The 18,727-nt window shown below is 35.2% G+C and overlaps 1 protein-coding gene across 2 annotated transcripts in view; it reads right to left on the bottom strand.

Annotated features, from left to right (window-relative positions):
- LRRC40 (leucine rich repeat containing 40) overlaps positions 1–18,727 on the bottom strand; it is a 60,048-nt gene that overhangs the window by 25,112 nt on the left and 16,209 nt on the right. For both annotated transcript variants that reach the window (XM_036255966.1, XM_036255967.1), the window contains exons 6-9: positions 15,963–16,105; positions 14,751–14,923; positions 9,955–10,042; positions 9,793–9,838 (exon numbers count right to left, since the gene is read on the bottom strand). In XM_036255966.1, the coding sequence (XP_036111859.1) occupies positions 9,793–9,838; positions 9,955–10,042; positions 14,751–14,923; positions 15,963–16,105 (450 nt within the window). The remainder of the gene's footprint in view (positions 1–9,792; positions 9,839–9,954; positions 10,043–14,750; positions 14,924–15,962; positions 16,106–18,727) is intronic.

Below are 18,727 nucleotides of genomic sequence, written 5' to 3'. Positions count from 1 at the left end.
CCACTTCTTCTATGACTGGACCAAGGGAAATGGGACATTAGAAACCCAGGATGTAATTCTACAAAAATAAAGCTTTCTACCATAAAATTAAAAAAAAAAAAGAACAAAAAACTCGGGGAAAAAACCTTTCACCCTCCCCCGTTACCTGCCCAAGAAATTAAGAGAGAAAAACCTCCTTCAGGAAGCAGAGGCCTATAAACCAGATACCCCGTGTGACATTGTTCTGAGTTGCCTAGCAAGAATTTGCCTGCCATATGTGTTCTACTCTTCTTCAGCTACCTGTAAATCATCCACTCTCATTTCTGAAATCTAGTATTCTTGTCCTCCCCTTTTCTCCCTTGTCCAATATATCATATATACCCAATGTTCTTTCACTGTCTTTGGAATTTTCATGTTTATGTGAATTCCCCATGCTCATGTACTGAAATTTTCTTTTCTCCTGTTAGTCCTGTCTCTTTATTTATTAGCACAGCAAGAAGAATTTAGAAAGAATAAAAGCATTAATATATTTTTTAGGCCCCACAAGAGGAACTTTCTCAACTTAATACAGATTATGCACAAAACCCCTACAGGGGCCCTGGCCAGTTTGGCTCAGCAGTTAGAGCGTCAGCCCTTGGACCAAAGAATCACAGATTCGATTCTGAGTCAAGGGCATGGACCTCAGTTGCCGGTCCAATCCCCGGCCCTGGTTGGGGTTGTGTGGGAGGCAGCCAATAGATGTGTGTCTCTCACATCAATGTTTCTCTCTCTCTCTCTCTCCCACTCTATCTAAAAATCAATGAAAAAATATCCTCGGCTAAGGATTAAAAAAAAATCCTACAGGGTAACATCATACTTAATGGTGAAACTCTCAAAGCTGTCCCCCTATGATAAGGTACAAGGCACGGATGTGCCCTCTCACCACTCCTTTTCCACATCATACTGTCTCTGCTAAAGCAATCAGGCATGAAAAAAAATAAAAATAAAAGGTGTAGAGATTGGGAAGAAGGACATAAAAGTGTCTTTGTTCACAGATGATACAATTATCTAGGTAGAAAATGTGAAAGAATTGTCAACAAAAAATTCTCCTGGAACTAAATAAGTGAGTATAGAAGGTTGAGGATAAAATGTTAATATGGAAAAGTAAACTGCTTTCCTCTATATCAACAACAAAAAAGTAGAATTTGAAACACAATATAATTTACATTAGCATCTGCCAAAAACACATGCTTAGGTATAAATCTAACAAAATATGTACAAGAACTACCTGAGGAAAACTACAAAACTCTGAAATAAACAAAATCAAAGAACTAATAAGAGATATTCCATGTTCATGGATTGGAAGACCTAATACTGTCAACATCACTTCTTCCCTACTTGATCTAAAGATTCACACAATCCCAATAAAAATCCTAGCAAGTTACTTTGCCAATATTCACAAAATGATCCTAAAGTATGTATGGAGAGGCAAAAGACCAGAATAGCAAACACTATATTGAAGGAGAAAACAAAGTTGGAGGGCTGACACTATCCAACTTCAAGACTTATTATGAAACTACAGTAATAGAAACAGTGTGAAACTGGCAAAAGAAAAGAACAGAGAGCTGTAAATAGACCCACATTAATATGGGCAACTGATACTTGACAAATGAGTAAGGCAATATAATGATGCAAAGATAGTATTTTCCACAAATGATCTAAAACAACAAGACATCTACAAGCAAAAAATACCAGCTTTATTCATAATTGCCAAAACTTGGAAGCAACCAAGATGTCCATCAATAGATGAATAGATAAACTGTGGTACATTCAGACAATGAAATATTATTAAGAATAATTGAGCCCTGGCCAGTTTTGCTCAGCGGTTAGAGCGTTGGCCCACAGACCAGAGAGTCCCGGGTTCGGTTCCCACTAAGGGCATGTACCTAGTTGCAATTTGTCCCCAGCCCTGGTTGGGGTCGTGTGGGTGGCAACCAGTCGATGTGTCACTCTCACATCCATGTTTCTCTCTCTCTCTCTTCCTCACTCCCTCCCTCCCGCTCTATCTGAAAATAGATGCAAAAGTGTCCTCGGGTGAGGATTAAAAAAAAAAAGTATAAATGAGCAATCAAGGTACAAAAATATTATGAAGAATGCTTAAATGCATAGCACTAAGTGAAAGAAGCCAATGTGAAAAGGTAACAAACTGTATGATTCCAATTATATGACATTTTGGAAAGGGCAAAACTATAGAGATAAGAAAAAGATCAGTGGTTGCCAGGAATAAAGAGGCAGATCACAAAGACTTTTTAGGGCAATGAAAATATTTTTTATGATATTACAATGATGGTACACCACCAAGAGTGAACCATAGGATAACTATGGACTTGGAGTGATTATGATATGTCAATGTAGGTTCATCCTTGGTATAAAAAAACCTTTTTTTTAAAGTACCATTCTGGGGCACGAAAAAATGGCGGCGGGGTGAACGGAAGCTGCACAGACCGTCTCCCAGAACCAAACTGGAATTACAACTATAACACAGACAAATCGACGGGAAAAAGCAACAGAAAAGCAGCTTGGAGGACCATACAACGAAGGACACTGACTCCATCCCGGTAGGCTTGCGAAGGCTCGAGACGGGGGCTGGGAGCCATGGTCCACAGCTCGGCAGCGGCCTCAGCTGGGAGCAGCGCCCTCGGGTCACACTCCCAGGCAGCCCCACAGCGCAGCCAGGACAGAGGCTGAAACAGCCACAGCCACTCACCTTGGGCTCCGGCAGAGGGAGGGCAGACTGGACTGGAGCTGTGTCGGGACACTCGGGGTCTGGATCTGGAGGGCGCTCAGAGCTTTGGCTGAGTGCAGCCACGCAAGACTGTGGCGATCTTACTCCTTCCCAGGGCTCTGGGGAGAGGCAGCAGCCCCTCCCTCGGAGATCCAACCCCACCCTGTGGGCCATTGAAGTGCTAATTGAGGCACACTAACAACCAGCATCTGCCCCACCCTCGGGAAATCCCCTTGTGCTAGGCACCTGAGGGAGCTTTTCAATCAACTGACAACCCAAAACTCATCAAGTAACCTAGACTGCTAGCCTCCAGGCAAAAAGCTAGAGGATAACAGTACGTTTCCTGGGCTGGCAACTTTAACCAGGAAAGTAAGACTTGACAGTGGTGTTCAACGTGGGTCCTCCCTCGCTCATCTAAACACAGGAGAGGGAGCCACAAACAGCAGAACACCAACACCCACAGGGAAAACTTGACAGGCTCCAAAGCCCACAGTGATAGCCAAAATGGTGAAACAAAGAAACAGAAGCCAAATGAAAGAGCAAGAGACCTCCACCGAAGATGAGATCAATGTGGAGCAATTAGGCACGTTAACAGAGCTAGAATTCAGAGCCATGATCTTGAGGAAGCTGAACAGCATGAGTAAAGACATAGAGACACTGAAAATAAGCCAATTGGAAATTAAAAACCAACAAGAAGAGATAAAAAATGACATATCAGAAATGAAAAACATATTGGAAGGTTTAAAAAGCAGAGTAGAGGAAGCTGAGGACCAGATCAGTGAATTAGAAGACAGGGTAGAAAAAAATCAACCAATCAGAAAAACCAAAGGAAAAAACTATTAAAAAACAGGAAGACAGCTTAAGAGAACTGTGGGACAACTGGAAACGTAATAATATTCGCATCATAGGAGTCCCCGAATAAGAAGAAAATGAGCAAGGGATAGAGAATATATTCAAAAAAATAGTGACAGAAAACTTCCCTAATTTGGTGAAGGAAGAAGGCATTCAAGTTCAAGAAGCACAGAGAGTCCCAAGTAAGAAGAACCCAAACAGGCCCACACCAAGACACATAGTAATTAAAATGCCACAAATTAAAGACAAAGAGAGAATCCTAAAAGCAGCAAGAGATAAGCAACAGGTTACCTACAAAGGGAACCCCATAAGGCTCTCAGCTGACTTCTCACAAGAAACACTACAGGCCAGAAGAGAATGGCATGAAGTAATCAAAGTCATGAAAAACAAGAATCTGAATCCAAGACTACTCTACCCAGCAAGGCTATCATTCAAAATAGAAGATCAAATAAAGAGCTTCCCAGACAAAAAAAGGCTAAGGGAATACATTAGCACCAAACCAGCACTGCAAGAAATGTTAAAAGGACTGCTGTAATTAGCAGTAGAAATGGGAAGAGAAATAGAACCACACTAAACAAAAATGGCAATAAATAAGTACATATCAATAATCACCTTAAACGTAAATTATTGAATGCTCCCATAAAAAGACACAGAGTAGCTGATTGGATAAGAAAGCATGACTCATCTATATGTTGTTTACAAGAGACCCACCTCTCAACAAAAGACTCACATAGGTTGAAAGTGAAGGGATGGAAAAAATTTTCCAAGCAAATGGAAAGCAAAAAAAAAGCTGGGGTAGCAATTCTCATATCTGATAAAATAGATTTCAAAATGAAGACCATAACTAGAGACAAAGACGGCCACTACATAATATTGAAAGGATCTACCCAACAGGAAGATATAACCTTGATAAACATATATGCACCCAATATAGGAGCACCAAAATATATTAAAAATCTTCTGGAGGACTTCCAAGGAGAAATCGACAACAATACAATCATAGCAGGGGACTTCAACACCCCGTTGACAGCACTGGATAGATCCTCTAGGCAAAAAATTAGCAAGGAAACAGAGACTCTAAATGAAGCACTAGACCAAATGGATTTAATAGATATCCACAGAGAATTACACCCCAAAACTACAGAATTCACATTCTTCTCAAGTGCACATGGGACATTCTCAAAGATAGACCACATGATAGGACACAAACTAAATCTCTACAAGTTCAACATTGAAATCATATCAAGCATCTTCTCAGATCACAATGGCATGAAACTAGAAATCAATTGCAACAAGAACATGCAAAGACATTTCAACACATGGAGGCAAAATAGCATGTTATTAAACAATGAACGGGTCACCGAGGAGATCAAGGAAGAAATTAAAAACTTCCTGGAAACCAATGAAAATGAACACACAACAACACAAAATCTATGGGATGCAGCGAAACCAGTTCTGAGAGGGAAGTTCACAGCACTACAGGCCTACCTCAAAAAACAAGAAAAATTTCTAATTGACTGTCTAACCTCACAACTTAAAGAATTAGAAAGCAAACAAAAAGAAAACCCCAGAGCAAGTAGAAGGAAAAAAATAGTAAAGATCAGAGCAGAAATAAATGACATAGAGACCAAAAAACAATTCAAAGGATCAATGAAACAAAGAGCTGGTTTTTCGAAAAGATAAACAAGATTGATGGACCCTTAGCTAGACTCACCAAGAAACAAAGAGAGAGAACGCAAATACACAAAATCAGAAATGAAAGAGGAGAAGTAACAACCAACACCACGGAAATACAAAAGATCATTAACTACTATGAACAACTATATGGCAACAAATTCGACAATCTAAGCAAAATAGAAAAATTTCTAGAAACACACAGTCTCCCAAAACTATTCCCGGAAGAGATAGAAAACTTGAACAGACCAATAACAACTAAGGAAATTGAAGAGGTAATCAAGACTCTCCCAGCAAACAAAAGCCCAGGCCCAGATGGCTTCACGGGGGAGTTTTACCGAACATTCAAAAAAGAACTAACACCCATTCTCCTCAAACTATTTCAAAAAATTCAAGAAGAAGGAAGACTTCCAAACACGTTCTATGAGGCCAGCATAATTCTAATTCCAAAACCAGAAAAAGACACTACGAAGAAAGAAAACTACAGGCCAATATCCCTGATGAACATAGACGCCAAAATCCTGAACAAAATATTAGCAAATCGGATCCAGAAATACATCAAAAAAATTATTCACCATGACCAAGTGGGATTCATTCCAGGGATGCAAGGCTGGTACAATATTCGCAAATCAATAAACGTGATACACCACATAAACAAAATAAAGAATAAAAACCACATGATCATATCAATAGAAGCTGAAAAAGCATTCGACAAAATCCAGCATCCATTTCTGATAAAAACGCTCAGCAATGCAGGAATAGAGGGATCATATCTCGACATAATAAAGGCCATATATGAAAGACCTACAGCCAACATCATACTCAATGGACAGAAACTAAAAACATTTCCATTAAGAACAGGAACAAGACAGGGATGTCCACTTTCGCCACTCTTATTTAACATTGTACTGGAAGTCTTAGCCACAGCAATCAGACATGAAGAAAAAATAAAAGGGATCCAAATTGGAAAGGAGGAAGTGAAACTGTCATTATTTGCAGATGACATGATATTATACATAGAAAACCCTAAAGACTCCATCAAAAATCTACTTAATAAATGAATTTGGCAAAGTAGCAGAATACAAAATTAACGTCAAGAAATCAACGGCATTCTTGTACACCAATGATGAACTCACAGAAAGAGAAACTGAAAAAATAATCCCATTTACCATCGCGCCAAAAAATTACGATACCTAGGAATAAACTTAACCAAAGAAGTAAAGGACCTATTTGCAGAAAACTACAGGTTTTTGAAAAAAGAAACAGAGCAACATATAAAGAAGTGGAAGCACATACCCTGTTCATGGATTGGGAGAATTAACATCATTAAAATGTCCATACTACCCAAAGCAATCTATAGATTCAATGCAATCCCCATCAAAATACCAACGACATATTTCATAGAACTAGAACAAATACTTCAAAAGTTCATATGGAACCAAAAAAGACCCCGAATAGCCACAGCAATCTTGAAAAAGAAGAACAAAGTAGGTGGGATCACAATACCAGATATCAGGTTATACTACAAAGCGACTGTAACCAAAACAGCCTGGTACTGGCACAAGAACAGGCATATAGACAAGTGGAACAGAACTGAAAACCCAAAAATGGACCCAAGGCAATACGTTCAATTAATATTTGACAAAGGTGGCAAGAGCATACAGTGGAGTAAAGACAGCCTCTTTAATAAATGGTGTTGGGAAAACTGGACAGCTACATGCAAAAAAATGAAACTAGACCATCAACTTACACCATACACAAAAATAAACTCAAAATGGATAAGACTTGAATGTGACCCGTGAATCCATAAAAATTCTAGAAGAAAATGTAGGCAACAAAATTTCGGAGCAGAATTTTCACTGATACATCACCTAAGGCAACAGAAATAAAGGAGAAAATGAACACATGGGACTACATCAAACTAAAAAGCTTCTGCACAGCAAAAGAAACAATCATCAAATGGAAAGGCAACCCACTGTATGGGAGAACATCACTGCCAATGATGTATCAGATAAGGGGTTAATTTCCAATATATATAGAGTGCTCATACAACTCAACAAAAGGAAGACAAAGAACCCAATTAAAAAATGGGCAGAGGAGATGAATAGACACCTCTCTAAACAGGACATACAAATGGCCAAAAGACATATGAAGAAATGCTCAACATAACTAATCATCAGAGAGATGCAAATTAAAACAACAATGAGGTATCTCCTCACACTTGTCAGAATGGCCGCCATCAACAAATCATCAAACAACAAGTGTTGGCGAGGGTTTGGAGAAAAGGGGACTCTAATACACTGCTGGTGGGAATGCAGACTGGTGCAGTTGCTATGGAAAACAATATGATGCTACCTCAAAAAATTAAAAACTGAACTGCCATTTGACCCAGTAATCCCACTGCTGGGAATATACCCTAAGAAGCCTGAAACACCAATCAGGAAGAATATATGTACCCCCATGTTCATAGCAGCACTATTTACAATAGCTAAGATCTGGAAACAGCCCAAGTGTCCACCAGTAGACGAATGGATAAAAAAGCTGTGGTACATATACACAATGGAGTACTATGCAGCGGCAAGAAAGAAAGATCTCTTATCCTTTGAGATGACATGGAGGGACCTGGAAAGTATTATCCTAAGTGAAACAAGCCAAGCAGAGAAAGACAAATACCACATGATCTCACTTATATACGGAATATAATGAACATAACAGTCTGAGGAATACAGTAGACCCAGAAACATGGAAGTAGGGCACAGACTGACATCCCTCAGAAGAGGGGTTGGGGGGGTGGGGGGGTGGGAAGAGATAAACCACAGAACTTATATGCATGTATGCATGACCAATGGACATGGACAACTAAATCGGGGATGGGGCGGAGGTGGGGTGGGGGGTGCCAATGGGGTAAAAAGGTAAAATATCTGTAACAAAAAAATAAATAAAAAATTCATAAAAAATAAAAATAAAAAAAAGAAAATAAATAAGTAAGTAAATAAATAAATAAATAAATAAATAAATAAATAAAAATAAAGTACCATTCTGGTGAGTGATATTGATAATGGGGGAAGCTACACATATGGGGGTTAGATGATATATGGAATATCCCCATACTTTTCTCTCAATTTTGTTGTAAATCTTAAACTAGTTTTAAAACATTCTGATTATTCTGAAATTACTTCTGATTCACATCAGAATAAATTTTTCTGGAAGGAGGAAAAAGCATACTTGGAGAAGAAAGGAAACTCGTTGGCAGGAAATAACAGTCTTAGAATATGATTTTAATAATTTACTTACAGGGCAAGGCAGAAAATAGAATAAACTGAAGTATATAATTATCTACATATACTGACTGGCCATAAGGGTGCTAGGCAAAGCTGTGCATAATGAATAGAATTTTGAGCTAAATTAACAGCTGCTATATTTAGCCACTAAGTTTTGGAGTGGTTTAGTGGTATCTGCAGTAATATACTCATACAACTAATGCTTTTGCTAGAATATTAATGCTACAATGACATACATTAAATAGAAATTTGGGATATATCATAGTTTTAGTAAAACATTAAAAATTAAATTTATAATATCATATTCTCCTTTTGGTAAATGTTCGTGCTAAATGAGCATATCCTGAAATAGTATTTTATCTTTACTTTTTGTCAGAACTTAGCAAATGCATAAGAAATTCAAATACGTGTTAATATACTTCCCAGTCAATGTTACATATACTCTTATGTATTATATATAATTATATATTATACCATATATATAAAACCCACACATTTGTGTGTGTGTATAAAACCCATACATTATACCACAAAAGTCCAGTTTTGCTTTTCTATTTGGTACACTGAAACATAAAAATCAGATTTAAAAGGTAGTTCATCATTATTGTTGATTTATAGATCTTTTTATAACTTTAATATACTTATGGCCTACTAAATTCATTATAGAGCCACACTGGCGGTAACCATTTCCTCTAATTATTTGCACCCAAAATACACATAAATTTATATACTATTAACACTTCACTTTCTTTTTTTTTTATCATCCTCACCTGAGGACATTTTCCCATTTTTTGTTCAGGTAGAATGGGAAGGAGAGAGAGGAACAGAGAGAGAGAGAGAAACATCGATGTGAAAGGGACACATCGAGTGGTCGCCCCCCGCACAACCAACCAGGGCCGGGGACAAACTGCAACTGAGGTATGTGCCCTTAGTGGGAACCGAACCTGGGTCTCTCTGGACTGCAGACCGATGCTCTAACCGCTGAGCCAAACCGGCCAGGGCGTTTCTTTCTTTTTTTAAAATATGTTTTTATTGATTTTTCAGAGAGAGAGAAACATTGATTGGCTGCCTCCTGCACACCCCCTACTGGGCATCAAGCCCGAAACCCGGGCATGTGTCTTGACCGGAAATCGAACTGGGATCTTTCACTCCATGGCATGACGCTCAATCTACTGAGCCATTCCAGCCAGGCACACTTCACTACCTTAATATTCCTTCAGAATACAGAATATTGAAAAATACCTTTAATCTTGCTTCGTAAATATTTTAAGACTTCTTGGGTTCCTTTCTGAAAAAGTAGAGAGAAAGACATATTCACTAAGACATACACTGAAGTTTTATACATCAACACGTATATTTAAATTTCAAATTTAAAAACTGAAGCTGATTTTTAAATACACTTACATTTATAATTTCTCTTCGAATGGTTCTCATAGGATTTCCTTCTAGTGCCAGGTATTTCAAATGAAGTCTTCCCAATGAATAGGGTAGACTACAAAAGATGAAATTCATTTCAGGGAAAACATTAATGGTAAGTATAATTCAACCAAATAGTTGACTATAAATCTAACAACATTTTATATACATAATATATATACATATACCTACATGTGCATATGTATAAACATACTATATATGGACACATATATATGTGTGTGTGTGTGTGTGTGTGTATATACAAACCTAAGTAATGTAGGCCTACAATTTTTCCCTTTGAGCTGCACATGTAAAAGAAAAACCAGATTTGTTTGTAATTGTCATATTGTGATTGATAAAAAAGAACATGAGCTATAAAACTTTCACTAAATTGTATCCAATGCTAAAAAGTAAATGTTCAATATATAAATTTGAATGAATCAGTGATTCAAAATAGTCATCCTCACTGATACCAAATGTTTTGATTTTTGCCATTCAAGAAAGTAAATAAAATTCTTCCTAATAAAAAAAAGAGACAAAAAGAAAAAAGAAATTTTAATCATCCAATTCATTCAATACAAAAAGTCATTTTTATCTTCATCGTACAAAAAGATAACCTGTTGAGATTAGATATCCAATCTCAAAATTAAGCATCTACAATATACTAGGCATTGGTGTAGGATATCAAGATTCTTGCCCTTAAAGAGTTCTCAGTTCAACAAAGGAAAAAGACACATATACAGCCAACCAAATTTAATAAATAGTAATTATCTTATGTTGCTGGTGAGCATTTAGAATAGTAGAGCCACTTTGGAAGTCAGTCTTTTAAAGTTAAACATACACTTACCATACAACTAAGCAATCCTACTCGTACAGATTTACTCAGGAGAAATTAAAATAATGTTCACACAGAGACTTTTACATGAATGTTCAAAATAGCCAATAAACTGAAAATAATTCAAATGTCCATCAAGTAACTAGTGAAGAGATAAATAAATTATGGTATAGCTGTATAATGGATTAACACCAAGTAATAAAAATGAACTGCTGATATACACAATCACATGAATGACTCACAAAAGTCTTTTATGCTACGTTAAAGAAAACAAACACAAAACTATATTTTGTGTGATAAAAAAGGCAAAACTACAACGAATGACAAAGCACATCAGTAATTGCTAGAGACTGAAATGTTAAAAGGAGATTGACTGCAAAAGATATGAGGAAACTTGAGGGAGACAGAAATGTTCCACATGACTGTGACAATGGTTACATAAACATACACTTATCAAAAATCACCAAGATATATGCTTAAATTAGTGAATTTTATTGAACATAAATTATACATCAATAAATATATATGTAATGAGTCATGCTAAACAAGTATAGTTTCTATGAAAGTAGGTACAGAAATTAGCAAAGCTTAAAAAGAGAAAAGGGATTCCATCAGTCAGGTAGGAAAAAGGCATTTTCAGGTAAAGAAACAACATAAAATTGGTACATTTATAGTTCAGTATTGTCTGAGAACAGCATACCAATAGGAATGAAAGATGATATATATAGAGAATAAAGTCTAACTGTGAGATGCCCTTGAATTTAATGCTAAAAAGACTGGACTTTACTTTGTAAGACACTGGTTCCCAGTGGCATCAAAATCTCCTAGGAATTGTTTAAAACAAAAGAACAAAAACAATTATGCAATCCTATCATTAGAGATTCTGATTCATCAGTGCCTCAGAATCTATACAGTAGTCCCTCCTTATCCTGGGGTTCACTTTCTGCCATTTTAGTTACTCGTGGTCAACCGTGGTCTGAAAATATTAAATGGAAATTTCCAGAAATAAACAATTCATAACTTTTAAATTGTGTGCTGTTCTGAGTAGCATAATGAGATCTAATGCAGTCCACTTCATTCCCTTCTGGATGAGAATCGTCCCTTTGTCCAGTGCATCCATGCTGAATATGCTACCTGCTCATTAGTTAGCAGCCATCTAGGTTATCAGATGGACTGTCATGGTATCACCATGCTTGTATTCAAGTAACCCTTATCTTACTTAAAAATGGCCCCAAAGCCATTCACATAACTTTACTACAGTATATTGCTAGAGCTGTTCTGTTGTATTTCTGTTATTATTGTTCATCTTAACTGTTCTTAATTTATAAACTAAACTTTATCATAGGTATATATGTAATAAGAAAAAAAAACCTATAAATAAGGGTTTGGTCCCATCTATGGTTTCAGGCATCTTGGTACATCCCTGGCAGATAAGAGGGACTTACTAGAGATTCTGATGCATAGCCATAATTGGCAAACAGTGTTGTAACAATGGAGAACCATCAAAGCTTTTTAGTAGAATAACCAGATATTGTGTATTTTATTAAAAAAAAATATTATGGTAGCAGTGTGAGGAATCAATATTTTGGTTAGAGGAGATTCTGGAGAGGTACAAAATGTACCGAATTGTCTAAATAGAAAGTATGAGGTTAGAGGTAACGAAAGACACTGATATTTATTAAGTGCCATTATGGTCTAGGTTCTGTGATATATATACATATATAGAGAGAGACAGTTTTGATATAGATATAAATACTTTATATCCAGAGCTCTGGAAAAAGACAAACATATATATCAGATATATTTCTACCAATTATTTTATTTAATATTAATCATACTTTTTGTTTTAAATTTTTGCTTTCCATTGCTTTTATGCAGTAGCCAAAATAAAACTGTCATGGGAAATACTTACATGTCAATATCTATAAGAGGCAAGAAATTATTTCATTCACTAGTTGTAAGGTGAAAACTTTTAGGGATATCCAGGTCACTTTTTATTTGTCAGAAATAGAAGTGAAAAGTGTCACTCTACAGCATTCAAATCTATGGCCAATACAAACTATATGCCATATGGACATTGTGAAAACAATCATAATTTTAAAAAATACTAATTAAAATACACATATAGAAGAAACTCTGCCTTTCCTAACCTTTCACCTTCTATGAATAGCAAACCATGTTTTTGACATCTAAATATAAAACCTCAACTATCTAAATGGTATATAATCCTAGGTAAGTCTGAGTAGTATTTTTTGTATCCATAGAAATACAGGGTGGGACAAAAGTAGGTTTACAGTTGTTCATATGGAAAATAATAAAAAATTAATAATAATACAAGAATAAACTGTGTTTCCCATACTCACAACTAACCATAAACCTCCTTTTGCCCTACCCTGTATAATGGTTTTATAACATTTTATGATTCTTTGCTCACTACTCTCCTCTCCCCCATTTCCAACACAGGCGATCAATTGCTAATTACAGTACTACTTATTCTAACTCATCACACCTCACATCTTTCCTCTTCTTTCCATTCCCACTGTCACCACAGTTTAGGTCCTTATTTCGTGAGAAATCCACAAAACTGTCAATACAGTGAATTGGATATAGAAAGTGTTCCTTAATGCTAAGCATAATTAGACTAATCTAATCAAGTTCATTTAGATTTCCCTACAAACCATTCTTCTTTTTTTTAAATGTAGCCATGAACATGTAATACTTTTATAATTGATTTTTTTTTGAGAGAGAGAGGGGAAGGGAGATAAAGAAAGATTGATCAGCTGCCTCCTGCACGCCCCACATTGAGGATTGAGCCCACAACCCAGGCAAATGCCCTGACCAGGAATCAGACCAAGAATCGAACCGGGACCTCTCAGTCCATGGGACAATGCTCAATCCATTGAGCCACACTGGCCTGACAAAACTACTCTTATCCAATGTATCTTACTCATTACCACTAATTTATTTTTTAATGAGATTACAATAAAATTGGTTCTGTTCTTAATCTTTCAATAGCTCCCTACCTCTTAACTAATGAAAACTGACTCTTCACAGGTATGTCTTCCACATGGCCTCAACATATCTTTTAAACCCTAAATTCTCATAATATCCCTACCGGTACCCCACATTCACCAGTTCAATTTGATTCCTTGTTCTCTAAATACATCCCCATAATTTTCTGAACTTTCAAAGCTTTGTTTGTACTGTTTCCTCCTGACAAGTGATTCATTCTGACCACCTTACATGTGCACTTGAAAATTATGGTCATCCACCCTGGCCAGTTTGGCTCAGCAGTTGGGGTGTTGGCCTGTAGACCAGAGTTCCAGGTTCAGTTCCTACTAGGGGCACGTACCCCCCAAAAAAAGAAAATTATGGTCATCCTTTAGAGATCACATGGTGGGACCAGAATGAAGCATGACTGTGAAAGTGAGTACATTCTTAAAATTTGTGCTCTAGGTAATTAACTAGCCCCAGTCCTAAAGATCATCTAAAAATATTACTTCCTCTACAAAGTCTACCCTGATATCTCTCCATAACTTGTAATTACTGTATCTGCTTCAAGCTCCCAAAGCATTTTATATCTCTCCCATGGCTTTACATTCATTTAACAAATTCAACAAATATTTATCAGGCACCTTCTATGTATCCAGGCATTGATCTAGAATTTAGAGCAGTGAACAAAATAGATAAAAATGCAGTCTTCTAAGAGTTTACATTCTACTAGGTCAGAGTAACTTGTAAAGGCATCTCATTCTATTAGCAAATTAAGCTTGCTGTTAAGGGCAAAATCTAATTACTCTTTGTTGGTTTGTAGATGATACCTGCTTAATAAATGTTTACTGAATTTAATTTAGAAAAAGATTTCTACATGCTTTTTCCACATATTTTAACTTATGAATTATAACCAAATATAGACGTGATTTCTTATTCATTTGATCTTTAAACTTACCTACTAATATCATTGTTGCTTAGGTCAAGCCTTTCCAATGATTGTAGCAGCGTAATTTCATCTGGAACAGATTTTAACTTGTTATCCCGCAGGTCTAGCACAAGGATAGAATTCAGATGCTTAAGATGTTCTGCCCCTAACATTTCAATTTGGTTTTCGCCTAAATGTAATTCCTACAAAAACCAAAAATCAATCATGTATATTTCTGTAATCAATGTTATATCATATAATGAAAATAAAATTAAAATCCTAATTTTAAATCATTGAGGAGCACATAGAAAAACATAATTTTCCAATTATTAAGGTGCTTAAATTTTCAATTATATTTAAGCTATCATACGATTAAAGAAAAATGGCAATAAGAAAATTTCCAAAAACTTTCTAGTAGTTTAAAAATAATTAAAGGTTTCATCTGGTACAAAGTTCAAAGTTTATAAAACCAAGAAAGAGAAATGATTTAGTAGTTACATTTATAGAATTAATAAAAATACAAATCCAAGAACTATACTAATGAAAGATTAATTTTCAAACAAACCAGTATGTTAAAAATTTTATTTATATTATCAGTTTGTTATTCAACATTTTCAATAGTAATTATTATATATACTGATTTTCCATTAACAGTATCTATAATTATCAGATGGATAATTCATCTTATAAATTATAACTTTTTCGGTTCTTTTAACACCGTCAGCATCTTGCATAAGAAACTCTTTTAACACTAAATGCATAAAAACATACACAAAGGAAAGCAAAACACGGCAAATTTAAAAGACAATGTTAATGCTAAATACTTAATACCAAAAGAAAGTAATTAATTTTAAATAGACCTGATTATGATCAGGTGAACATGAGAGGGGGCAACTTAAAGAAACAGATACATATTCCTTCCTGGTATACTGGTATTCCAGGTCTCCTACAATATGGCCCCAATTTACCATGTTAGCCTCATCTACTACTTTTCCAGTCATAAACTACTCATCAGATGAAATGGAAAAATTTCTCTTTTTTCAGTTGATTCTTTTTTTTAATCTATTACTAATAATTTCATTAATGTATTTAGTCATTTTAAAATTCTGAAAACTATTAATATAGGAAAAACATAGCACTTACAACTAATACATATTTCCAATGTAAAACAAGATTAAAATTTTCATTTTCATAATTAACTTTTGAAAATATATAGTTATTTAATAATCAACTAAATACTACCTTTAATAATTTACAAGAAGGAAATTCTGGTAGAAAACGTAATTTATTCCTCCGCAGATAAAGCAATTCTAGTGATTCCATGCCAGCCAAGTTAGAAGGTATAGTTTCCAAGAGATTTGAATTACAATCCAAATGCTTTAATCCTGTAATACATATTCAGTAAAAAAAGAAATTTAAATGATTGTAATAAAGAAAAAATATTGATCTATAATTTTATGTATATTAAAAAGTGTATATGTAATTATGAGAACTTACATACCTGTGCTGTTGTATACTGCTATAATAATTAAGAATCTTAGAATACCAATGAATTAAACATGAACTAAGATTTTTTTCATTTAATTATAATTAAAGAAAATTGATACAAAAATTAATGTGTTTAACAATAGTCCACATCACCTTTGCAACAGATTTTAAAAAACAAAATACTTTGGTAATTTGTTAAAGTGCTCTAAAATGTACAGGGTGTGGCAAAAGTAGGTTTGCAAGTCGTTCATATGGAAAACTACAAGAATTATAAGTAATTCAGGAATAAACTGTTTCGCATACTCACAAAGGTAAACCCACTTGTGCCATACCCTATATAAATTATACACGAGATTATTTCCCTCCATAATTATTAAACTTTAAAAAGAAACCGCTTACGATAGATATATAACTATGCATGCATACTATATGTGTGAACAGATATCAGGTAGCTTATACATATCTGAATTTAAAATAGGCAAGCTGACTTTCTGTCATAAAGTATTGGATTTTTCTGTATTACCTCTTATTCTTCATCCATACATACTGCCTCTCTGTCTTTTTTTCTTCCTTTCGTCTTCTATTTTTTTTTTTTTAATTACATGCTTTCTCTAACACCTTAGCTAACACTTTTGACAACGTTCTTACTTGCAACATCTCTCTCTTACCTCCTGGATCTTTCTTTCTTAAGACAGAACAGAAAACAAAAATAGAAAAAAGTAAAGATCTTCTTTCCCTTAAAACTACAAAACGCAATTTTCTCCCTAACCCATGATACAGCTTCTTACACTTATAATGGCCACACTTTTCCACAATTCACTCTCAACCCTGTAGCTGTTTGAATTTTACCACTTTTCCCCCCTGTACTTTGAATCTGTCAACTTTAAAATAATTCAAGACTGAGATGTTATAATACCTTAGACTGCTTCTTTCAGTGTTTAAAGAAGCTGCTTTAAACAAATGTAATAGTACTACTTCCAACTAGTAATACAATAATGTATTATTTGGCTAGAGCATTGAGAAATGTGTCACAATCTCATCCACCCCAAATCCAGTAAATTCTATAAAGAAAAGTTTGTTTTAAAGTTAGAGACTGTAGTTTTCAAAATTGTTTGCATATAAATGCCTGATTGAGAATACACACAGTATGTAGTGGAAAGAGTAGGAGAGATGGAGTAAGAGGACTCAATCCCTGGCCTACAATTTACACTATAATTTCTAAGCCTAGGTTTATGAATCTTTAAAATGTAAATAATAAGCATGTCCCCTAGTTTACAGAATTGTGATGGCAAACTTTATATGTAAAAGCATTCTGAGTTAAAAAGAACCATACAAATGCTAGATATTATTCTTAGGATTTAGTCATTAATAGTAAAATACCTACTAAATGTCTAAATCAAGATAGCTTAAAAGTGTCACTGTCATGGCTGAAGGACAGAATGCATATGATCATTAATTATACAGTATATTAAAACAATTGCTGTATATTCAAAGTATTTTTCTATTGACTTTCTCATCTATTTCTGTATCTCAAGATATTTCCACTCAATTTATGGAAGAAAAAAATAAACATGCTTCTTATATACTCAATCCAGATACCATATTTTACATCTAACTCTACTTCCTAATACCTTTATTGAAAAATGAAAAAGACAAGCAGTCTTAATTATTGGTATCACAAGTTAAGACTCCCCTAAAATGTCAATTTGATTTATACAGACTTAACTTATAAATTTCTATTATAAATGACAAATAACTATTAATCTAAAGTAAAATACACAATTTTATAAATTCACCTCAAAATGATCTGTAATCAGCCCGGCTGGTATGGCTCAGTGGTTGAGCATCAACCCATGCACCAAGAGGTGGCCTGTTCGATTCCCAGTCAGGGCACATGCCCAAGTTGTGAGCCAGGTCCCCAGTGGGGGGAGTGCAGGAGGCAGCCAATCTATGTTCTCTCTCATAGATGTTTCTATCTATCTCTCCCTCTCCCTTCCTCTTCTCTAAAATCAATAAAAAAAAAAAAAAATTTTTTTTAAATGATCTATAATCAGTTGTATGATATAACTTCCATGACTTCCTTTACAAAAGGGAGGTTAAAAAAAAAAACAGCCTTGGCCGGTATGGCTCAGCAGTTAGGTTAGAGCGTCAGCCTGAGAACCAAAAAGTTGAGGGTTCGATTCCCAATCAAGGGAACCTGAGTTGCAGGTTCAATCCCCAGCCCGTTAGGTCATGTGGGAGGCAACTAATTGATATCTCTCTCTCACATTGACGTTTCTCTCTTTCTTTTTCTCCCTCCCTCCCTCCCTCTCTTCCACTCTCTCTAAAAATCAATGCAAAAAATATCCTCCAGTGAGGATTAACATAAATTAAAAAATAAACAAATAAATAAATAAAAGGGCTTATATGATTAGAAAAATAGATAAGGTAAATAGTCTACAGCTGACACACATTGTGGTTATCAACTAAGAAATAATAAGTTTGCCTTTAAACAAAAAAATCAGTTTAATGATTTTGGA

This window comes from Molossus molossus, unplaced genomic scaffold (genome assembly GCF_014108415.1).
Source record: "Molossus molossus isolate mMolMol1 unplaced genomic scaffold, mMolMol1.p scaffold_m16_p_12, whole genome shotgun sequence".
Taxonomy (NCBI): domain Eukaryota; kingdom Metazoa; phylum Chordata; class Mammalia; order Chiroptera; family Molossidae; genus Molossus; species Molossus molossus.
This window is presented reverse-complemented; position numbering and strand designations above follow the sequence as displayed.